This window comes from Carcharhinus amblyrhynchos, chromosome 1 (genome assembly GCF_965287045.1).
Source record: "Carcharhinus amblyrhynchos chromosome 1, sCarAmb.v2.hapA, whole genome shotgun sequence".
NCBI lineage: Eukaryota > Metazoa > Chordata > Chondrichthyes > Carcharhiniformes > Carcharhinidae > Carcharhinus > Carcharhinus amblyrhynchos.
Window position 1 is genome coordinate 24,062,943 of NC_137324.1, and position 25,613 is coordinate 24,088,555.

The window sequence follows — 25,613 nt, forward strand, 5'->3', positions numbered from 1 at the left end:
CGACCCCTGGGGCACTCCACTAGTCACCAACCGCCAATCCGAATAGCACCCATTAACCCCCACTCTCTGCCTCCTATTTGACAACCAATCCTCTATCCACGCTAACACCCTACCCCCAACTCCATGTCCCCTAACCTTCTGCAATAACCTCTTGTGAGGTACCTTGTCAAACGCCTTCTGAAAATCAAGAAAGACCACATCCACCGGCTCTCCTCTATCCACCGCCCTAGACACATCCTCATAGAACTCCAGTAAATTTGTCAGACACGACTTCCCCTTAACGAAACCGTGCTGCGTCTGCTCTATCAAGCAATTCCCCTCAAGATGCCTCGCTATTTCCTCCTTGATGACGGATTCTGACACTTTACCTACAACAGACGTTAAACTAACCGGCCTATAATTCCCTGCCTTTTGCCTGGCACCCTTCTTAAACAACGACGTAACATTAGCCGCTTTCCAATCTTCCGGCACTTCCCCGGAATCCAGCGGCATCTGGAAAATAACCACCAAGGCATCCACTATCACCTCCGCCATTTCTTTCAGAACTCTCGGATGCATTCCATCCGGTCCTGGGGACTTGTCCACAATCAGCCCCTCCAGTCTGTCGAGCACCGCCTCTCTGGTAACATGGTCGGGGGCATTCCATCTGGTCCTAGTGTCTTAACAATTTATTACAACTAGTCATAGATCAGCAATGATCTTATTGAATGGTGGGGCAGGCTTGAAGGGCTAGATGGCCTACTCCTGCTCCTATTTCTTATGTTCTTATGTTCTTTTTGTTATGCTCTCATTAAATTTTAACCCATCCACTTTCCTCTTTCTTCACTGATTTTGTCAGCATCTTGGTTAATAAAGGTTCCAAAGAAGTCATTACGGACCCATTTGGTCCATTGTGTCAATGTTGGGTCCCTGATTTTGCTTGCACTGTTCCATAACCCTGCAAGTTGATATTCCTCAAATGCACACAAAATCTCTTTACAACATCATTCTCTGCTTCCAGCACTCTCATTGGCAGCAAGTTCCAGGTCATTACCGGTGCATTAAAAAAACTTTTTTCCCCCCATGTTCTCTTTTAATTTCCCTACACACAAGGATACATTATCTCAGTTTGGCATTGATAAACTTGTAAACTACCACAATCTAACAATTAGCTACTCAAATTTTTAAGATACCTATATCAACTGTCAAATAAAATTAGAACTAATTTCCCATTTAAGAGATTGTTGTGTACAAGAAAGCTACCACCACCTGCCTCCCTCACATCCTGTTTTTCTGGAAGGATGTATAGAATATAGATGTTGTCCAACATACCTGCTTGACATGTTTTATTTAAAAAAAATTACTGGATTCTCCAGTAGAAACAGGATTATACTTTTTCTCTCACTATTAATATTGTGATGATTTAGTGTGAAATGCATGGTCAGTTCTTTCATAAACTTCCATATAATTTAGAATATTATAGCTTCACGTAGTCTCATGTATCCAAACATGAAATATTGTTGAGGAGAGATTCCTGGACCATCCTAATATCTGGTTGTAATAATCCTAAAAATTTTTAAGAGGCTATGTGGAGAACAGTAATATTCTCTGGTTGGTTCCTCCCCTATGGGGGGAGTTGGGTCCATTTTTCAAACCCATGTTGATTTTAAAGCTGTTTTTCTCAATCTTAAGGAACATCTGAGGAGTACACCTAATCTGGAAAATTCCCAAAAGAGGCTAGGATTTGCTTTGCTTTGTCCTGGATGGTGTTGAACTTTTTGTATTGTTGGAGCTGCACTTATCCATACAAAATTCCATCGTCTACTTGTCTCTCCATTGGAGAACAATGGAATTGAAGTGAATGTTTTTGTATTGCTGAAAATGTAGATGTTTTGTCAAAACTTTCAGTCTTGCACTCATCAGGATAATATGCAAGAATATAGTTCTGTCTTTTTTGCTGAGCAATACTCAATATTCAGTTCTGTACTACCAAATGGCTATTTGTTTTTTATTCCATTTGCTGTAAATTTAATAATACACATTACCAGTGTATGTGCTAACTTTGTAAATGGATATTGGAATAACTTTGGGTCAATGAATTTTGGAATGAATGGGCAATTTCATTCTTGTGGGATCTAACTTATTGGAGTTTGAAGATTTACCAGTTTTATCCACTGCACTGTGATTGACTCAACTGCCTGTTTCTCAGTGATGGGAGGCAGAAATTTGCTCACTGGCGGGACCCTCTGGTCCTACCAATGTCATTGGGATTCCCCATTGATACTACCCCATGCCATCAGGAAACCCATGGTGTGGGTGTGCCGTAAGTGGGATGGAAGAAATTGCTGGTGTGACTGGCCAGAGAGTTGAGTTTTTTTTGTCTAGGATAGGGCTTTTTAAAAGGAATGTGGCTGTGTACAAAACAGTATATATTGCGGTCCAAATATGGTATTATTTTGCATGCATGTTTGCAAATTTGCGCTATTCTGTACCTCCAGTTGTGATCACATTGATTGACACATGCAGTCTTTAATTAAAATAAAAAGCTGTGACCCCACTTGAATGTTGTTGAATATGATCATTCATTAGATGGGACAAATGTGAACGGTGCAGATTCGGTGGTCTGAAGGGCCTATTCCTGTGCTGTACTGTTCTTTATCCATTCATGCAAGAGATGGATCAGATTAGGCAGCAATGTCCTCACAGTCAAATGATTGTGGATATTTTCTGATGGAATGTAGAATGACAGCTTCTGAAGTGCAGGAGAACTGTGAGTACCTGTAGAATCATGATGAATTTGGGCAAATATGAAGTAGAGGAGTTGTATTTAACTTGTATTAAAAAAATCCCTAGACTTGTGTCTGAATAGGATAGTCAAATATAGTGAGGCATGTGTTTACAGTTGCCGGAACCAGAATTGACAGTTCAATATGTTTCTATGATGAAAATGCCAAAAGGTGATTCTGGTGTGTATCCTGACATGTTTTTGTTAAATGGTTTGATTGCTCCTGGCCTCAGGCTAGGAGAATGACAACTGCATATATGTCACTGGGTATCTGTATATTTCTTTAAAGATAACTACTTTGTTTTTACTAAGGTCACTTAAATCGGGAAAAATTTAATTTACTTAGAAAATTGAATCTGAAATGTGGCCAACACTGGCACGGTCACATGTATCATCTGTACCTCACTGCCCAGAGAAAATGATGTGGCTCTTAAGTGGACTGGTCATGTGTAATTAGACCAGGTAGGGATACCAAGTTTCTTACCCTGAGTTGCCTACAAATTATCAGGTAAATTAATTTTCACAATTTGCCATGGGATTTAAACTCCCAATTCGATGTTCAGTCAGTACTCAAATCAGTATAATAATAGCAGATATGAATGTTAACCGGTTAAAAGGAGTTCTGTTGTTTTCCAAATTAATTTAAGCATTCAAAGACTTTGAACATCTCACTGGAACTTTGGATTGCTGTTCTTAATTAGTAAAATACTCTTTCTCTGATCTTTAAGTATCTTTTCTCCTTGGAGCTTCAAACGTATCATCTTAAATATACTACTTCCTCTGCCATCCTCTGCTACACTGAAATCAAATCTCAGTAAGTCTTCTAATATTCTCTTTTTTTAAAACTAGTCTGGCATCACTTCCTACTGTTATTGTTTATTCTGACTCCCTTTTTCCAGATACAAGAGTGATTTTTCAACTGTTAACACACATGTCTATAATCCTGGCAAAGCTAGGGGCTCTGTTGTCTTGATTCATGGCTGCCATGGAGAATGGAATTAAATTGTTGGCTTTAGCAAACATTGCATCTTTGTTTGCATACATTGCAGCTTGACTAATGGTACTAATGCCAGCTGCTCTGCCTGGATTGGTGGTAAGGCACAAAGTTTTGGGGCTACAGCCAATTCAAAATCTAATGCTATGCTGTAACTTAACTCTGGCCTCCGTGGTAAAGCAGATTCTGAACCTGCTGAACTGCAGATATGAAGTTCTTGGCATGTATTTGCGTGGGTTTAAACTTCTTGTGAATATCTCTGCTGCTTCGTCATAGAGTCATAGAGGTTTACAGCATGGAAACAGGCCCTTCAGCCCAACCTGTCCATACTGCCTTTTATTTTCTAAAACCCCTAAGCTAACCCCAATTGCCCGCATTTGGCCCATACCCCTCTATATCCATCGCACCCATGTAACTATCTAAATGCTTTTCAAAAGATAAAATTGTACCCGCCTCTACTACTACATGTGGCAGTTTGTTCCAGACACACGTCACCCTCTATGTGAAACAATTGCACCTCTGGACACTTTTGTATCTCTCCCCTCTCACCTTAAACCTATGTCCTCTATAACTCAAATCATCATCAAGTCCTGGTAGTATCTTAATAAATCTTTTCTGCACTCTTTCTAGCTTAATAATATCCTTCCTATAATAGGGTGACCAGAATTGCACACAGTATTCCAAGTGTGGCCTTACCAATTTCTTGTACAACTTCACCAAGGCGTCCCAACTCCTGTATTCATGTTCTAACTGATGAAACCAAGCATGCTGGATGCCTTCTACACCCTCTGTCCACCTGTGGCTCCACTTTCAAGGAGCTTTGAACATGTACCCCTAGATCCCTTTGTTCTATAACTCTCCCCAACACCCTACTATTAATTGAGTAAGTCCTGCCCTGGTTCAGTCTACCAAAATGCATCACCTCACATTTGTCTAAATTAAACTCCATGTGCCATTCATCAGCCCACTGGCCCAATTGATCAAGATCCTGTTGCAATTGGAGATAATTTTCTCCACTGTCCACAATGCCACCAATCTTGGTGTCATCTGCAAACTCACTAACCATGCCTCCTATATTCTCATCTAAATCATTAATATAAATGGCAAATAACAGTGGACCCAGCACTGATCCCTGAGGCACACAGCTGGTCACAGGCTTCCAATTTGAAAAACAACCCTCTACAACCACCCTCTGGCTTTGATCAAGAAGCCAATTTTGTATCCATTTAGATACCTCATCCTGGATTCTGTGAGATTTAACCATGCGGTACCTTGTCAAAGGCCTTGCTAAAGTCCATGTAGACAACATCAACTGCACTGCCCTCATCCACCTTCTTGGTTACCCCTTCAAAAACTCAATCAAATTTGAGACATGATTTTTCGCCCTGAGCCATGCTGACTGTCCCTACTTAGCACTTGCATCTCTAAATGCCTGTCGATCCTGTCTCTCAAAATACCTTCCAACAATAGAGGTTTTAACAGTAACAGGTAGTTGGAAAAATGCTTGAATCCAACATCAAAGAAGAAATAGCGAGGCACCTAGAAAAGAATGGTCTGATAAAGCAGATGCAGCACGGATTCGTTAAGGGGAAGTCATGTTTGACGAATTTATTGGATTTCTATGAGGATGTGACCAGTGCGGTAGACAGAGGGGAACTGGTGGATGTGGTGGTTCTCGATTTTCAAAAGGCGTTTGATAAGGTGCCACACAAAAGGTTGCTTCAGAAGGTTAGGGGGCATGGAGTTGGGGGTAAGGTGTTAGCGTGGATAGAGGATTGGCTGTCTAATAGGAGGCAGAGAGTTGGTATCAGTGGGCGCTATTCTGATTGGCGGTTGGTGACTAGTGGAGTGCCGCAGGGATCGGTGCTGGGGCCTCAGCTATTTACCATTTATATAGATGATCTGGAGGAGGGGGCTGAGTGTAGGGTAACGAAATTTGCTGATGACACGAAGATGAGTGGAAAAGCAAATTGTGTGGACAGTCTGCAGAGGGATCTGGATAGGCTGAGCAAGTGGGCGAGGACCTGCGAGATGGAGTACAATGTTAGCAAGTGTGAGGTTATCCACTTTGGCAGAAATAATAGTAGGAGGGATTACTATTTAAAGAGCGAAAAGCTGCAGCATGCTAAGGTGCAGAGGGACCTGGGGGTCCTTGTGCATGAGTCGCAAAAACCCAGTCTGCAGGTGCAGCAGGTGATCAAGAAGGCGAATGGGATGCTGGCCTTTATAGCGAGGGGGATAGAATATAAAAGCAGGGAGGTCTTGCTGCAACTGTACAGGGCACTGGTGAGGCTGCAGCTGGAGTACTGTGTGCAGTTTTGGTCGCCACACTTACGCAAGGATATTTTGGCCTTGGAGGGAGTGCAGAGGAGGTTCACTAGGCTGATACCGGAGATGAGGGGGTTAGACTATGAAGAGAGACTAAATAGACTGGGTCTGTACTTGTTGGAGTTTAGAAGGATGAGGGGGGATCTTATAGAGACGTATAAGATAATGAAAGGGATGGATAGGGTAGAGGTAGAGAGATTCTTCCTGCTCAGAAAGGACAGCAGGATTAGAGGGCACAGCCTCAAGATAGGGGGGGGGGGGGGCGGGGGGGGTGCAGTTTAGATCGGAGTTGAGGAGGAACTTCTTCACTCAAAGGGTGGTGAATCTCTGGAATTCTCTGCCCATTGAAGTGGTGGAGGCTACCTTGCTAAATATGTTTTAAGTCACGGGTAGATAGGTTTTTGTCAGACAAGGGAGTTAAGGGTTATGGGGAGAAAGCGGGAAAGTGGAACCGATCCACTTCAGAACAGCCATGGTCTTATTGAATGGCAGGGCAGGCTCGAAGGGCTAGATGGCCTACTCCTGCTCCTATTTCTCATGTAACAGACAGCATTGGTCAAAATTACACTTGAAAAATAACTTCTTTCAAAATTTATCAGGAGCTAAAATAGCGAAAGGGAGAAAAATCAATAACTTATCTGAGAGCAGTTCAAAGCTTTTTTACAGGACATATCATGTTTCTGCCCTGATTTAAGGCCTATTGCAGAACTGGCAAACATATTGCATAAGTTAACAATGGCATTTGGGTCCTGAAACAGCTGCTCATCACTAATTTAACTATATTAATTAAATGCTTGCTATTTTAGGCAGATGATACACTGCAATAAGTTAGATCCCACAAGAATGAAATTGCCCATTCGTTCCAAAATTCATTAACCCAAAGTTATTCCAATATCCATTTACAAAGTTAGCACATGCTTAAAAAAGATACTTGAGTGAAAATGATACTGGGGGCGCCCCAATAGTTATGATCTTAATGGTAATATTTTCATCTGGAAATTGGTGGACAACTATTGAAACACAGCCCTCCCTGTCAAAGAGCATACACATCTTGGAATGCTGCAGAAACAAACTGCTGTAATAGGAAACATCGATTTCAATATAATATGCTAATTATTGAGTAGGAGATAATTGCATTTTTGAATGTATTCTTTGACAGGATGTAGGTGCTGCTAGCTAGGCCAGCATTTCTTGCCCATACCTAATTGCTTTTGAGAAGGTGGTAGTGAGTTATTGCCTTGAACTACTAAAGTCCATGTCATAAGAGTCATACAGCACAGAAAAGGTCCTTCAGCCCTTCGAGCCTGCACCTACAATAACTACCATTAGGTGTGCTAATCCCATTCCCTGCACTTGTCCCATGTTACATAAGAACATAAGAAATAGGAGCAGGAGTAGGCCATCTAGCCCTTCGAGCCTGCCCCGCCATTCAATAAGATTATGGCTGATCTGTCATGGCTCAGTTCCACATTCCCGCCCTCTCCCCATAACCCTTAATCCCCTCGCTTTATCAAAAACCCATCAACCCGCATTTTAAAAATATTTAGCGAGGCAGCCTCCACCACTTCAACGGGCAGAGAATTCCAGAGATTCACCACCCTTTGAGTGAAGAAGTTCCTCCTCAACTCCATTCTAAACCGCCCCCCCTTTATCTTGAGGCTGTGCCCCCTAGTCCTACTGTCCTTTCTGAGCGGGAAGAGTCTCTCCACCTCTATCCTATCCATCCCATTCATCATCTTATACGTCTCAATGAGATCTCCCCTCATTCTTCTAAACTCTAACGAGTACAAGCCTAGTTTATTCAGCCTCTCCTCATAGCTCAACCCCCTCAACTCCGGCATCAGCCTAGTAAACCTCCCTTGCACTCCCTCCAAGGCCAAAATATCCTTGCGTAAGTACGGCGACCAAAACTGCACACAGTACTCCAGCTGCGGCCTCACCAATGCCCTATACAGCTGCAGCAAGACCTCCCTACTTTTATATTCAATCCCCCTCGCTATGAAGGCCAGCATCCCATTAGCCTTCCTGACCACCTGCTGCACCTGTAGGCTGGGTTTTTGCGACTCATGCACAAGGACCCCGAGGTCCCTCTGCACCGTCGCCTGCTGCAGTTTTTCGCCACGTAAGTAATAGTCCTTCCTACCATTATTCCTACCAAAGTGGACCACCTTGCACTTGCCAACATTAAATTCCATTTGCCATTTCCTGGCCCATTCGCCCAGCCTATCTAGATCCTTCTGCAGACTCTCCACACCCTCCGCGCAATTTGCCGTTCCACCAATCTTGGTGTCATCAGCAAATTTTGACACCATACACTCGGTTCCCTCCTCCAGATCATCTATATAAATGGTAAATAGCTGAGGCCCCAGCACCGACCCCTGGGGCACTCCACTAGTCACCAACCGCCAATCCGAATAGCACCCATTGACCCCCACTCTCTGCTTCCTATTTGACAGCCAATCCTCTATCCACGCTAACACCCTACCCCCAACTCCATGCCCCCTTACCTTCTGCAATAACCTCTTGTGAGGTACCTTGTCAAACGCCCTTGAATGTTATGATATTTCAAGTGCTTATCCAAATATTATTTAAAGGTTGTAAGGCTTCTGGCCTCCACTACCTTCCCAGGCAGTGCGTTCCAGATTTCCTCAAATCCCCATCTGAATCTCCTGCCCCTTACCCTAAAACTATGCCTTCTTATGATTGGCCTCTGAACCACAGTGAACAGCTGCTCTAGTCTCTTCTTTATTAACTCAAATGCAGTATCCTGGTGAACCTCCTCTGCAACCCCTCTAGTGCTATCACATCCTTCCTATAGTGAGGTGACTAGAACTACACACACTAGTCCAACTGTGACCTAACCAACACTCTGTACAACTAATAAGAACATAAGAAATAGGAGCAGGAGTAGGCCACCTAGCCCCTTGAGTCTACCCCGCCATTCAATAAGATCATGGCTGATCTTGTAGTGGTTCAGTTCCATTTACCTGCCTGCTCCCCATAACCCTTAATTCCCTTATTGATCAGAAATCTGTGACTTAAACATATGCAATGAGGTAGCCTCCACCGCTTCAATGGGCAAGAGAATTCCAGAGATTCACTACCCTCAGAGGAAGTTCCTCAACTCTGTTGTAAACTGACTCCCCCTTATTTTGAGGCTGTGTCCTCTAGTTCTTGTTTCCTTTCTAAGTGGAAAGAATCTCTCTGCCTCCACCCTATCTAGCCCCTTCATTACCTTATATGTCTCTATAAGATAATCCCTCAGCTTTCTAAACTCCAACGAGTACAGGCCCAATCTGCTCAATCTCCCTTCACAAAATCATGTTGCCTCTCACTAACACATCCCCTTATTTCCAAGTGGGAATAAATCCTGTCTTGAAGAATCCTGTCCAATAATTTCCCTACCACTGATGTGTACTCACTGGCCTGTAATTACCTGGATTATTCTTGCTACCCTTCTTAAACAAGGAACAACATTGGCTATTCTCCAATCCTCTGGGACCTCCGTTGTACACAGTAAAAAGTCTGACAACACCAGGTTTTAGTCCAACCTATTTATTTGATAATATTCTCACTAGCTTTCGAGGGGACAGCCTCTTTGTCAGGTGAATGGAGAGTTCTGGCCTCAGACAGAGCATATAAAGCACAGACAGTTTAGAGATTACTGATTAAAATGCGAATCCTTACACCTAACCTGCTGTTCAAGACCTGAAGTGGCTGACAATGTGAGTGGTAGGAGCACTGATCACAGTTTAAAGAGATGTGTATTGTCTCCAGACAGTACAGTAAGTGAGGTTTTGCAAACCCAGGCAAGTCACGGGGGTTACAGATAGTGCGACATGAACCCAAGATCCCTGTTGAGACCGTCCTCATGTGTGCGGAACTTGTTATATGCTCTGTCTGAGGCCAGAACTCTCCATTCACCTGACAAAGAGGCTGTCCCCTCGAAAGCTAGTGAGAATATTATCAAATAAATAGGTTGGACTAAAACCTGGTGTTGTCAGACTTTTTACTGTGTTTACGCCAGTCCAACGCCGGCATACCCACATCATGACCTCCGTTGTAGCCAGTGAGGATACAAAGATTTCCCTTAAGGCCCCAGCAATTTCCCCCCTTGACTGTCTCAGTATTCTGGGGGAAATCCCATCAGGCTCTGGGGACTTGTCTACCTTAGTTTCTCAAGAATCCCAATACTACCTCCTTTTTGATCTCAACATGATAAACTACATACACATCCTTTCCCAGACTCATCATCCACCAAGTCCTTCTCTTTAGTGAATACTGACCCAAAGTACTCATTTAATACCTCGCCCATTTCCTCTGGCTCCATGCATAAATTCCCTCCCTTGTTCTTGATTGCGCTAACCCTCTTGCTCTTTATACATGTATAAAATGCCTTGGGATTTTCCTTTAATCCTGTTGGCCAACAGTTTATCGTGACCCCTTTTAGCCCTCCTTACTCCTTGCTTAAGTTTCTTTCTACTTTCCTTGTATTCCACACATGCTTTGTGTGTTCCCAGCCTCCTAGTTTTGACAAATGCTTCCTTTTTCTCTTTGACTAGGCTCACAGTATCTCACAAGAACATAAGAACTAGGAGCAGGAGTAGGCCATGTGCCCGCCCCCCCAAAAAAAAAGCCTGCTCCACCATTCAGTAAGAGCATGGCTAATTTTTTTTGTGGACTCAGCTCCTCTTATCAGCCCGGTCATCATAACCCTTAATCCCTTTACTGTTCAAAAATTTATCTATCCTTGCCTTAAAAACATTCGATGAGGTAGCCTCAACTGCTTCACTGGGCAGGGAATTCCACAGATTTTCAACCCTTTGTGTGAAGAAGTTCCTCCTCAACTCAGTCAAGAAGGCATACAGCATGCTTGCTTTCATCGGCCGGGGCACTGAGTTTAAAAATTAACAAGTCATGTTGCAGCTTTATAGAACCTTAGTTAGGCCGCACTTGGAATTTTGTTCAATTTTGGCTGCCATACTACCAGAAGGATGTGGAGATTTTGGAGAAAGTACAGAAAAGAATTACCAGCATGTTGCCTGGCATGGAGAGCATGAGCTGTGAGGAGAGGTTGGAGAAACTTGATTTGTTCTCACCTGGAGCGATGGAGATTGAGGGGTGACCTGATAGAAGTCTAAAAGATTTTAAGAGGCGTGGATCGACAGAAGCTTTTTCCTGAGGTGGAAGAGTCAATTACTAAAGGGCACAGGTTTAGGGTGTGAGGGGCAAGGTTTAAAGGAGATGTACAAGGCAGATTTTTTACACAGCGAGTAGTGGGTGCCTGGGAGTCATTGCCGGGGGAGGTAGTGGAAGCAGATAGTGACTTTTAAGGGTTGCCTTGACAAATATATGAATATGATGGGAATAGATGGATATGGTCCCTAGAAGGATTGGGGGTTTTAGTTAAGTTGGGCAGCACAGTCAGTGCAGGCTTGGAGATCCAAAGGACCTGTTCCTGTGCTGTAATTTTCTTTATTGTTTGATATTATGGCCACAGAGAACAAAGAACAAAAATAGCCCGGGAAACAGGCCCTTCGGCCCAACAGGCCCGCGCCGCCATCTTAACACCACCAGTACCCCCCTCCACCCATGACCCTTATCTAATGTTTTATGGCCATCCACACTGAGGGAAACTAATTTAGGGACAATTTATTACTGCCAATCAGCCTAATAGCACATCTTTGGGGTGTGGGAGGAAACCGGAGCACCCGGAGAAAACCCACGCAAGCATGGGGAGAATGCGCAGACTCCCACAGACACCGGCCCAAATCCATGTGTCTGCACAGCAATCAGTGATAGTCACTGAGCTGTCGTCTTGCCCAGTATCTGGTCCAGCTTAAGCACACACTAACGACATGAAGCATTAGGCCAATCTCGAACAACCAAGAGCAGCCCAAGTACGACCCATCGCGTGTATGCCCCTCGTTGGACACAAGGTGGACCGACTTAAAACCTGCGAATGAAAAAGAGAAAAAAAACGTTATTATTGTACCACGAGTTACCAGACTTGTTCCAGGGATGACAGGACTGCCTTATGAAAAAGGATTGGGCAAACAGCTCTAGAGTTTCAAAAAATAGCAGATGATTTCATTGAACCAGAAAATACTTAATGGAATTGACAGGGTTGATGCAGATAAGATGTTTCCCTAGATTGGGGAGTCAAGGAGCAGGGGACATGATTTCAAAATAAGGGGAATGCCACTTAGGACTGAGATGATAAGAAATTTCTTTACATAGATTATTGAGAATATTTGGAATTCTGTACCCCAGAGAGCTTTGGAAGTCGTTCATTGTGTGTGCTTAAATCAGATATTGACAGATTTCTGGTTAACAATTATACAAAGGATTATGGGGGATAGTGAGTGTAGAAGGCATTGGTGTCCAATCAGCCATGATTATATTAAATGGCGGAGCAGGCTAGATGGGCTAAATAGCCTACTCTTGTTCCTATATTCCGAACCACAACCATTTTACTTTGGCTGGAGTCATATCTCGCACAATGGAGAGTTTTCTCTTGATTCGCGTTGACTTCAGTTTTGCTCAGGCTCCTTGATGCCTCACTCAGTCAGGTGCTGCCAAGGGCAGTCACTATCACCTTACCTCTAGAGCTCAGCTATTTTGTGCATGTTTGGACAAAGGCTGTATTGAGGCCAGGAGCTGAGTGTCCTGCTGGAACTCAAACTGAGTATCAGTATACAGGTTATTGCTGAATGAGGGCTGCAAGATAGCATTGTCTGTGATCCCTTCCATAATTTTGCTGATTTGATTTATTACTGTCATGTATTCGTGTACAATGAGAAGTAGTGTTTCTTGTGCACTATACAGACAAAGCGTACCATACATAGTAAAGGAAAGGAGAGAGTGCAGAATGTAGGGGCACAGTCATAGTTAGGGTATAGAGAAAGATCAACTTGATGTGAGGTAGCTCTATTCAAAAGTCTAATGGCAGCAGGGAAGAAGCTGTTTTTGAGTTGGTTGGTACAAGTTCTCAGACTTTTGTATTTTGTTCCTGACGGAAGAGAGCATGTCCAGGATTATGCTGGCTGCTTTTCTGAGGCAGTGGGAAGTGGAGACAGTGTCTGTAAGGAAGGCCGGTTTGAGTGATGGACTGGGCTTCGTTCACGACCCTTTGTAATTTATTGCAGTCTTGGACAGAGCAGGAGCCACACCAAGCTGTGATACAACCAGAAGTAGAAGTTGGTAAGAGTTGAGTAGATGTGCTAAATTTCTTCAGCTTCCTGAGAAAGTAGAGGCATAGGTGGGCTTTCTTAACTATAACGTCAGTGTGGAGGGACCAGGACAGGTGGTTGGTGATCTAGACACCTAGAAACTTGAAGCTCTCGACCATTTCTACTTTGTCCTCATTGACATAGACGGGCATGCCTTCCACTACGCTTCCTGAAGTCGATGACAATCTCCTTTGTTTTGTTGACATTGAGGGAGAGACTATTGTCATTGCGCCAGTTCACCAGATTCTCTCTCTATGATGGTCAAGAGTGTGCTGATAGAGCAGTAAATGGTTAAGCTACAGACAAAGAAAGTACCATGTTTCATCCTTGATGCATGATAAATTAGCCAATCTTGGCCACTAATATGGCTAGAGCACCGCAATTAATCTCTCGAGTTAGTGAGGGAAAATTAGAGTCCATCAGGAGTTGCCGTTAAGTTTGTCATTGATGCCTAAAGTAGTAAAATTGCACACCAAAGCGCTATCATAAGAATAATCACTTTGGTTACCTTTTTTTGATTTGTTCAGGGGACGTGTTGCTGACTGGGCCAGCATTTATTGCCTGCCCCTGATTGCTCCTTGAGTGGTTAACTAGGACATTCAGAGGACATTGGTGTCACATATAGGGCAGACCAGGTAACAGTGGCAGATTACCTTTCCTGAAGGACATTAGTGAGGCAGATGGGATTTTATAGCAATGATTTCATGATCACCTTTAAACTTTTAACTCAATATTTTAATTCAAATTTCACCATCTTCTATGTTGGGATTCAAATCTGGGACTCCAAAGCATTGCCTTGGTTCTGGATTACAAGTCTAATAACAATACCACTATGCCAACCCCTCCCCTAATTGGCCTTCAGAAAACCACAATGAATGGTACAAAACAAAAGGAAAATAGACTAGTCCTTAAGTTGGACATTAGCTGCCAAACTCAGTTATAAACTCATGTCAATTCTACCTATCTCTTGTTGCATTTTACTTTGCTGAATATGGAAGGTGTAAAGGAATATAACCAGTTGAGTGAATCATGCAATACATTGGTAAATCTTAATCAATTTTAAATTAATTCTTTACTGCCCTGTCTATGGTATCACAAATGTTGAGATTTGAAGCTCTCACCTTTCCCAACCCAAAGATTCTGCTGATGTTGTGAGACTTCTTACTGTTGTCGAGGTGTTGCCAGGGACAGCGGACCAGTTGATGGTGACTGGCAGTTAACTGCCAGGCATTGTTTGAAATTTAAACTGACAGCTTGACTTTGGTCAAGCCACTGCCTGAGGAATGCATTATCAAATGGTAGTCACTATTTTTGTTAACAGGTGTGATATGTGGACCTGTTCTTTCTGTCTGGGGCCCTGAGTACATGGAAATACACCACGCTTTGAGCCTGGTTGGCTCTTAAATTGCTTGTCAGTGTAATTCTTAGAACAGTGAGAATTATTTAGCAAATGTTGTCCGATTACGAATTGCATTTAATGTTGGCTAGGATAAATTTACTAACTGCAGAATCCTGCAGTGCAACCCGTTGCATGCATAATTCTTCTCATTATCACTTGTAAAATCTTTGAAATTCTGTACACCAGAGAGGTGTGGACGGTATCATTTAAATTATTTAAGACAACGGTCAAAGGATTTTGGGGATTAAGGTGTATGGAGGTTGTGTATGAAAGTCAATCTGAGCTAGGTGATCATGAATTTCAGAGCTGGCTTGAAGGGCCAAATGGCCTACTCAGCCCTTATTCCGTATGTTCTTATCTTTCCTCTGGTTCCTTTGGCAATTGTCTTAAATCTCTGTGCTCTGGTAGCCAAAGCATCTACTACAGAAAACACATACATTTCTCCTTGTATTTTTGAACATTTATTAAATCCCATTTAACCTCTGCTTTGAGGAAGTGAATCCTTGCTTCTCCGTACAAGTGAAATTTCTGATCCTTGATTTCATTCTGGTAAATCTCCTCTGCTCCTTCTCCAAGATCTTAACAGGCTTTATGAATAGATGTAAGAAAAGCATGAATAAGCATTAAGCAGAAGCTGGGCTGAGGAGCAAAAGCAGGCAATGTTGAAGTTGAAATAGTAGGTCTAAAGTGATGGTGCAACTGAGGTCAGTAGCTCATCCCTGGATCAAATACCAAGTTTGCAAAAAGGTTGGCTTAATCTCTGATTGTTGCAAGGAAGAGGGATGGAGTCGATTACGCCATGATCTTATTGAATGGCGGGGCAGGCTCGAAGGGCTAGATGGCCTACTCCTCCTATTTCTTAATGTTTCTTATGTTCCTAGGAAGGAATAGAGTTTGGAAGACTTCAGTTTTCCCAATATTTAATTGATTTTTAATTTACTGTCATATGTATACAGTGAAAGATATAGTTTCTTGAGCACTATATAGATAATGTTCATAGAGTACATAGAGGAGAAAGAAAGGAAAGGGTGCAGAATATAGTGCTGCAATCATAGCCAGGGTGTAGAGAAAGATCAATTTAATATAAGGGAGGTCCATTCCAAAGTCTGATGGCAGCAGGGAAGAAGCTGTTCTTGAGCAGGTTGGTACATGATCTCAGGCTTTTGTATCTTTTTCCAGATGGAAGAGATTCTGTCAAGGGTGCGTGGGGTCCTTGATTATGCTGGCTGCTTTTCCGAAGCACCAGGAAGTGTGGACAGTGTCAATGGATGAGAGGCTGGTTTGCGTGATGGACTGGGCTATGTTCATCACTCTGTCATTTCTTGCAAAATCCCTGCTCATCTCGCATTGGATGCGGGATGCGGACTGGTAACCAGTCCAATAATTTAGCAATAGTGGAGGAGTTGAATAAGAACAGAGCAGTGCAAGGCTTGCAGTGTCACTATGATAACTTCATGCTCTGAGAACATAAAATCCCTCTCACAGCAATACCATAAATGTAATTAATGATGCTCTGGACACGGGAAACAAGCATATTTATAAATTGTGTTTATCCTTTTGTGCTAATCATGGTCACTGGAGAAAGTATTTTTGGCCCTCACAGCTCTGACCACTACAAATGTGAGTAGCAAACTGTAAACATCCTTACAGTAGCAAACTGGCCAGTGCTGTAGATGGACTCTATAACAGGACTGGAAGGAGACAGAATATTATGTGCTTTACTTTTGACCTTCTGCGTCAGCAATAACAGGCTGAATAATTGTAATCTTTAACTTTAACATTGTAGAACCTATAATTTGCAGGTCACAACAATTCCACAACATTTTGAAAATGAGAGATGAGTGAGCCTTTTAAAAAAAAACTTATTTTTCATTGCGAGGAACATTTTGTATATGTCCACAGCATTTTCCATGATAAATTGCCTCCACGTCAGCAGTTAATGTTTGATCGTTTTGATTGAGTTTATGCAAAGCTTTTAAAACTGCTTTTTTTTTGTTTTTATTCCAATTCAATCCAATCAAGTCCAATTCAGAGTCCCAACAAGTTGAGACATTTCCGATCCAAGCTGACAAGACAGGGCTCTCACCCCCTGTCTTGGGCTTGGTCGACGTGATCCAAACTGATTGGAGTAGGCATAGCTCCTCCTCCAAGGCTTGATCTCATTTGCATCTTAACCAAAAGGCCAAGATGCCTCGTTAAAAAATTGCTTCAAATGAAGCTAAAATATTACCTAATGACTTCAACTAAGTACAGCATGTCAATAACATACTTGATCTTAGCCAAAAGGCCAACTGCTACTTTCTTCAGCATGGAGAAGCCACAACATAACACTAGAAGATCATGTTCTCAGAAAATATGAAGCTCATTAGAAATGTGCTGTCTTGTTGCAGACATGTATGTATTTTAGAGAGTTTCATGTTTGCTAGTAAATATTTCACTTCCATTGAAAATTATTGATTTATGTTCAGGTTTGCTTCAATGCAATAATACTTCCATTGTATTCTGACAAGAAATATGATAGAACTTAAAATAATCTAGATTGGCCAATGTTTGTAATCACGTTAGCTGTGACTGTAAGCATTTAAGTTAATTGATACTGTCAAGAATTGTTGAATCAAGCTGGATTCCAGATGTTAAAATTTATTCGGTTACAAGGGAGAAGCTGTGGGAAAACAAAACACCTCATTCTTCTTGTGTCTCAGTTTATTTGTTTTCTTTGCAGCCGTCCTTGTTTGAAATTCTCCTGGACCACTGAAATATTACTATCCCTAGAGTTTTCTGTAAGAACAGCTGCCAATGACTGGAAAAATGAGGAAAACTAAACTGACGTACAAAGGAGCTTTAAAGTAAGATATGTATACTTGGCAATAAGATTTAACGCCACCCTCAATCTAACATTGTTAGCAGAAATGTTTTAATTAAAGTACTTTTTGTGGGGGGGAAGAAAGCAAGTTTTACCTGTTTATAAAGAATATCTCTGCAATTTCAAATTTGTAAACATGGCTGCATATATTCTTATAAGAACAGAAGCTCAATCTCTCTATTTAAGTCTAAGCACAAATTAAATCAGTGAATTAGGATAATTAGAGATTTTTAACATGCTGCTGATGAACAAATCAGAGATTAAGATAAAGCCACAAATTGAGTGAGTTTTTTACATTTAGTTCTTCACCAAGTTGGTCTACACCACAAAGAATCCTTGCCCTGTGTTTGTGTGATTTATTGGCCAAGGAATCTTTTTTGAAAAAAGTATTATTTCAAGAGCTCCTCTGAAATTAAACAGTTTTTTTGTTTGAAAATCCTGATCTCACTTTATTCCAGCCAGATATGTAGTCCCGCAAGTCAGTGTGTTCTCATCCTCCACCTACTATTCTGATAACTTCATCTTGATAATTTTGGATTTATGAGAGAGGCAACTTGGTGGACAATTAGCCCATGCTGTCTCAGTGCTACACCAAGATGTATGGTATGTGGAAAGAACTGAACGAATGAGAAATTGAATGAGAAGATCTAAGTTTTTATGGATCACCTTTTAGCTTTGACAAAATATAGTAAACTTGTTTCTCATGGTCTAACGAGGGAACACTTGAAGGACCTGGTGTTTCAGATTTGAGGAAACATTGCACTTATTCACTAGTTATTTAGGGGAATCATAGGAAATATGTTTGTCTGGAATATTTATGTAAGTAAATGTCAGGATTATTCGGTTAGGTTTTGCAGTCTGATTCGGAGCTTTAATGACAGGAATTGAGGCCTGATCTAGCACCTGTGCAGTTGATTAGGGATAAGGGACTGCAGTGCAACAGCTATACAAACAATTGGATGCAATGGGTAACCTAATTTAAAAAAAACACTTTCTGTTGGGTTTCAGACTTTAAGATGTTTCTATCTCAAGGCACAAACATGTAAAAAGTTTGAATGTTACAGAATTGTTACAAAAGGACACACTATTTGTTACTGATAATGGGGCAAAATCATATACACCACTTCTGACAGAAATTTTACTGTTCTATTTATCTGGACCGATTAGTGCACTCCAGTGGTAATGCTTGGAATTCTTTTGACATATAGGAATTGTACGTGCAGATCTTCAAAAGTCTGTGGCGATTAACTATCTGTGATACTCCTTTTTTTTTGTTTTTATTCCAATTCAATCCAATCAAGTCCAATTCAGAGTCTCAACAAGTTGGGACATTCCTGATCCAAGCTGACAAGACAGGGCTCTCACCTCCTGTCTTCGGCTTGATCTACATGATCCAAGCTGATTGGAGTAGGCACAGCTCCTCCTCCAAGGCTTGATCTCATTTGCATCTTAGCCAAAAGGCCAAGATGCCACTTTAAAAAAATTGCTTCAAATGAAGCTAAAATATAACCTAATGACTTCAACCAAGCACAGCATGTCCATACTACACTTGATCTTAGCCAAAAGGCCGAAAGATGGAGGAATTTGGTAGCAGTAGTCGAAATCCGTTTTAATAGTAAATAATATATGAACATAGTTGGGGGCAGGAATTGACCCCTCAAGCTGCTCCACCATTTGGCATGATAGTAACGTTAACTACAGATTCTTGCCTTTCACCCCTTCATTTATCAAGAATCTAACAACCTTGGCCTTAAAAATATTCAAAGGTCATTTTTTGAGGAAGAGAATTATAAAAACTCATGACCCTCTGAGAAAATATTCTCATCACTATCATAAATAGCCACCTTTAATTTTAAACAGTGAACCTTAGTTCTGCATTCTCCTATGAGAGGAAACATTCTTTCCGCATCCACTTTAAGAACCCTCAGAATCTTTTACGTTTTGATTAAGTTGGCTCTTACTCTTCTAAACTTCAGTGGATACAAGCCTAGCCTATCGAACCTTTTCTCATAACAACCTGACAATTCCATGTACCAATCAATAAACCCTCTCTGAATTGCTTACCTCACGTTTACATCCTTCGTTTAAAAAAGAAAGGAGAGCAGTATTGCACGTGTTGCTCCAGGTGTGCTCCCTTTATAACTGAAGCATGACCTCGTTGCTTTTCTGTCCAATTCCCCTCATAATAAATGATAACATTCTATTAATTTTCTTAGTTACTTGCTGTACCTGCACTAATCGCATGTTTGATTCATGCACTAGGATATCCAGAGCCCTCTGCATCTCAGCTCCATAGTCTTTGCGTCAGATAATATGCTTTTCATTTTAGTTTTCCTGCTAAAATAGACAATTCTGCATTCACCCATGTTTTGCTACACTTGCCAAATCTTAACATATGTCCTCTTAACAACTTAATTTCTTACCTGTCTTTATGTCATCAGAAAATTAAACATAACTTTGTTAACTTCCTCTGAGCCATTTATATAAATTGTAAGAAGTTGGGGCTCCAGCAGTGATCCCTATGACACATCATTTAGTACATCTTGCCAATCAGAAAAAAAACATTTATGCCAATTCTCTATTTCCTGTTACCTAGCCAATCTTCTCTCCAAGCCCATATGTTACCCCTGCACCATGAGCTTTATTTTCTGCAATAATGTTTGGTGCAGCCTTCTGAAAATTGTAAGTATGATACATCCACCTGGTTCCCCTTTATTCACAGCACATATTACTTTTTCAAAGAACTTCAATGAGTTAGTTAAATATGACTTCTTTTTCACAAACGTGTTGACCCCTGATTACCTTGAATTTTTCTATGTGCACTACTGTAATGTCTTTATTAGCTTCTAACATTTTCCCTGTCAGCTGTTAAGTGTCCTGGCCTTTAGTTTTCTGCTTTCTGTCTTTGTCCCTTTATAAAAGGGTTATATTTGCTATTTTCCAACCTAATGTCATGCTCCGGGGTGGCATGGTGGCACAGTGGTTAGCATTTGCTGCCTTATAATGCCAGGGACCCAGGTTCATTTCCGGCCTTGGGGTGTTTATCAGTATGGAGTTTGCACATTCTCCTCGTGACTGTGTGGGTTTAGTCAGGGTGCTCTGGTTTCCTCCCACAGTACAAAGATGTGCAGGTTAGTTGAATTGGCCATGCTAAATTGCTCCTCAGTGTCCCAAGATATGTAGGTTAGAATTATTCATGGTAAATGTGTGGAGTTGTGGGGATGGGGCAGAGGAGAAAACCTGGGTTGAATGCTCTATCAGAGATGTGACTTATTTCCTTTTTAGTTTGATTATAAAATCCTTGCAATTTCATGATACTTTCTGAAGTATGACGTGTACCATGTATATTTGAAGTTCTTAAAGGTAAACGTATTCTATCTACTTCACTATTAGCATATTGAAAAATCTCCATAGAGCCTTTGTTAATTGGTTGTGGTTTATCTTTGCAGGCTCACTACCTTGATTGCATTGTGTTTCTTCAGCCTTAGAACTCTCAACACATTTTTGCACCAGGATCCTCTGAAAGAGGACATATGGAGCTTACACATGGCAACTCCTGAGAAAGTAGAGGTCTGAGCTTTTATTCCCTTTTTAGATATGTATCCACTGTGATCAAAACCTCTAACTATTTCTTTTGTGTTGTTACATTTTAAAACTGGCCAGAGAAAACAAAATCTGCAGTAGCTTATATTGATCATGTTAAATAAACGTTGTCAGGTGATTAATATCAAAACGTTTTGTTGAGATGGTGATCAAAATAGGAAGGTGCTAAACCTTGTGATTATTCTAACTTGTAGTAGAATGTTTAAAGGTTTTGGTACAGTTGTTGTCTTATTTTTACAGATTGGAAGATCTTACATGTAAGATTCACCAAGGTTGAAGTGGATATATCCTCCACTCTAGTTTGGTATCAGAAAATTTGACTAATTTCCAATGTATTTCTGAATCAAAGTCATAATTCGGAACAGTATTGGCCCCAGCGTTGAGCTTTGGCTGGCTATGCCACATAATTGGGACAGGAGACTACAGTGCGTCTCCTCTAACAAGTATCTATTCTGTATCTTTCAGTCATTCCCTTATTTCTTGCCAAGATTTTAGTTGAATCCCTACAGTTTTGAGCTTAACTGCAATATTATGTGGAACTTCTGTCAAATGCCTTTCTGAAAGCTGGGTTTCAAAAGCCATGCAGTCAAGGAGATTGGACCAGTAGCATCTTCCTTTTTTGATGTGATGACATCAATTTCAATCACAAATCCAAACATTGCTGTTTTAAAATCTATAAATCAGAGTGATTCAAACACTGGTGCCTGTGGGACTCTTTTTTGGCAGCTGGTTTCTGTTTTGACACGTCATGTGTAGCACCAGCATTTGATGCCTTCCTTTCATAAGTCATAAATTAAACCAATCTAACATGTTGTCATCTATTACATGGGTAACCAGTGTCAAATAGGATATGTTGAATTTTTGAAACCCAGATGCATGACATCCAATAAACCAAAATGAAATTCCAGTAAATTGGTCAGACGTGAGCTGTTCCTTTGGAATTTATCCTGGTCCCTTCTCTCTCATTGGAATCCATGCTCAAAGGACATCTTTCCTGCTATTCACCAACAAATTTTTAACTATTAAAATTTGCAACCAGCGATAAGCAATCCACACTTCTGACCTTGTGATGTAAGGGAGGTAATTGATGAAGCAAATTAAGAATATTCGGCATAGGACACAACTGTGAGGAACTACTGCATCAATGTCCTGGAACTGAGTTGATTGGCCTTCAACAACCACAACCATTTTTCTTCTAAGTACGACTCCAACCAATGGACAGTTTTCTTCTCGATTCCCATTGATTTCAATTTTGCCAGCTCTCCTTCATGCCACAGTTGGTCAAATGCTGCCTTGATATCCAGGGCAGTTATTTGCATCTCACCTCTGGACTTCAACTCTTTTCTAGAATTCAACTCTTAAGCCTGTAGTGAGGTTAGGTGGAATCCAAATTGAGCATCAGTGAGCAAATTGTTGCCATGTTAGTGCGGCTTGATTGTCAATAAAACCTTCCTATTTTTATATATTCTAATCTATATCCTTTTGCGCACTGTCCCACTAACAGCTTTTTTTTGTAACATCAGCAAACGTGGATGTATTGCTCTTAGCAATATGGATTGTTAAGTAGCTGAGGCCCTGGCATTGATCGTTGCATCGCTCCCCTACAAACAGCTTGCCAACCTGAAAATAGCTTGAATATTTATTTATTAGTCACAGGTAAAGTTTACATTAACACTGCAATGAAGTTACTGTGAAATTCTCCTAGTCGCCATAGTCTGGCACCTATTTGGATCAACGCACATAACCAGCACATCTTTCCGACTGTGGGAGGAAACTGGAGCACCCAGAGGAAACCTACACAGACATGGGGAGAGCGTGCAAACTCCACAGATGTGACCCAACTCGGGAATTGAACCCTAGTCCCTGGCACTATGATGCAGCAGTGCTAACCACCGTGCCACCCCTCCTTTGAGGAAAAAGGTGGGGGGGGCGGGGGGGGGAATAAAGGCAACTGAGGACGTGAGCATCTTAACCCACGCCTCCCCTAATTCCTGTTTGTTTTCTATCTGGTAACCAATCCTCCATCCATGTCAATATATTACCTCCAACTCCTTATTTTGTCTAATAATCTTTTATGTAGCACTTCAATGACTATCTTTTGAAATCCAAATACACAGCATCCATGAGTAATCTTTTATCTATCCTGTTGATTATATTCTCAGAAAAAATGAAATTTATTAAAACTTGTTAGAATAGGGGAGGTGGTGGTGTAATGGCATTGTCACTAGACTAGTAATCCGGGGACCTGGGTTTGAATTCCAGAATGGCAGACGTGAAATCTGAATTCCAAAACAAAAATCTGGAATGAAAAGTCTAATAGGAATAAGCCATTTAGCCCTTCGTACCTGCACCGCCATTCATTATGATCATGACTGATCATCCAACCAAGTAACTATTCCTGCTTTCCTCCCATATCCTTTGAAACGGCCATGAAACTGTTGTCAATTGTTGTGAAAACCCATCCCTTAGGGAAGGAAATCTGTCTTCCTTACCTGGTCTGTCTACATGTAACTCCAGGTTTGCAGCAATATGGATGACTTTTAGAAACCCTCTGAAATGGCCTAGCAAGCCAGTGAGTTCAAGGGCCATCAAGGATGCATCAGATATGCTGGCCCAGCCAGGGACTACCACATCCAGCAGTTAATGGAAAAAAAATGGTCAACAGTGTACTGAACTGGCAGCATGGTGGCACAGTGGTAGAGACCCTGGTTCTACTCTGGTCTTGGGTGACATGTTCTCCCCATGTCTGCATGAGTTTCCTCCAGGTGCTGCAGTTTCCTCCCAAGTCCAAAGATGTGCAGGTTAGATGGATTAGCCATGGTGAATAGAAGAAAGAAAAATGCAGCACAGGAACAGGCTCTTTGTGCTTCCAAGCACGTGCTGATCATGATGCCATAACTATACTTTTTAAAAAAAACCTTCTGCTCTTACTCAGACCACATCCTTCTATGCCCTCCCTATTCATGTCCAGATGCCTCTTAAATGTTGCCAATTTGCCTGCTTCCACCACCACCTCTGGCAATGCGTTCCAGGCACCCACCACTCTGCATGAAAAGCTTCCCCCACACAACTCCCTTAAACTTCCCCCCTCACCTTGAACCTGTGTAATTGACACTTCCACCCTGGGAAAAAGCCTCTGACTATCCACTCTGTCTATGCCTCTGTCCTCTGTGTATGGAGGTAGGGCATGATTGAGTATCTTACCCAGGCCCTCTAACAAAGAGTTGGTGCAGACTTGATGAGCCAAACAGCCTGTTCCGCACTGTAGAGCTTCAGTGGATGAGCTGAAGTTTATTTGTGGGAGGCTCACTGGTAGAGTATTGGATTAGTTGAGTCTGGGAGAGACAAAGATTCTAAGGGTTTTGGAAGCAGATGTCATGGATTGTGGCTTGCCTTGAGAAAGAATATACTGGCACTGAAGGGGATGCAGAGGAGATTCACTAGGTTGATTCCGGAGTTGAGAGGGTTGGCTTATCAGGAGACACTGAGTAGAGTGGAGCTATACTCATTGGAATTCAGAAGAATGAGGGGAAACATATAAGATTATGAAGGGAATAAATAAGAGAGAAGCAAGGAAGTTATTTCCACTGGCAGGTGAGACTAGGACTGGAGACATAGCTTCAAAATAAGGGGAAGCAGATTTAAGACTGAGTTGAGGAGGAACTTCTTTACACGAAGGGTTGTGAATCTGTAGAATTCCCTGCCTAGTAAAGCAGTTGAGGCTACCTCATTGAATGTTTTTAAGGCAAGGATAGATAAATTATTGAACATTAAAGGAATTAAGGATTATGATGAGCGGGCAGACAAGTGGAGCTGAGTCCACTTACCCGCCTGCACAAAAAGATCAGCCATGATCTTATTGAATGGCGGAGCAGGCTCAAGGGGCCAGATGGCCCACTCCTGCTCCTAGTTCTTATATTCTTTATGCTCTAGAGGTCGACCGTTGAAACCTCGAATAATCCTCTCAGTGCGGTTGACTTGTATGCCATGCATAAAATGTGAACCACCATGTTGGTGTAGGTGACTGCCATTTTGAAATGGGGAAGGGGAAGCAAATGTGTAACACTGGACCACACAGTGGCACAGTGGTTAATACTGCTGCCTCACAGCACCCAGGGACCCAGGTTGAATTCCTTGGGTCACTGTCTGTGTGGAGTTTGCACTTTCTTCCCGTGTCTGCGTGGGTTTCCTCCCACAGCCCACTTTGTTAAATGGCAATTACTTGATCAAGATTTAATGGGCAATTGCCTCAAGGTGATTGTTAGAGACTATTATGTTGTTACATTGTTAAAACAGGTGGTGGCTATTGGTACAACAAAGAAGGAGCTAATGACCTTTTGTTAGTATTTTAAAGTTTTGTGTTTGTGTCATAAATAGGCTTGCATTAATACTGCAATGAAGTGACTGTGAAAATCCCCTAGTTGCCACAC

At 41.7% G+C, this 25,613-nt stretch overlaps 1 protein-coding gene and 1 non-coding gene across 2 annotated transcripts in view; one reads left to right on the forward strand and one right to left on the reverse strand.

Annotated features, from left to right (window-relative positions):
* The window catches only part of st3gal5 (ST3 beta-galactoside alpha-2,3-sialyltransferase 5), an 89,983-nt gene that overhangs the window by 34,978 nt on the left and 29,392 nt on the right, over positions 1–25,613 (forward strand). Inside the window, exons 2-3 of the mRNA XM_080198868.1 lie at positions 17,440–17,563; positions 21,030–21,150. Of these exons, the coding sequence (XP_080054994.1) occupies positions 17,514–17,563; positions 21,030–21,150 (171 nt within the window). The 5' untranslated portion in view covers positions 17,440–17,513. The remainder of the gene's footprint in view (positions 1–17,439; positions 17,564–21,029; positions 21,151–25,613) is intronic.
* Positions 18,960–19,156, reverse strand: LOC145351062 (U2 spliceosomal RNA). The gene has a single exon (XR_013888314.1). It is a non-coding gene; the product is annotated as a U2 spliceosomal RNA (small nuclear RNA).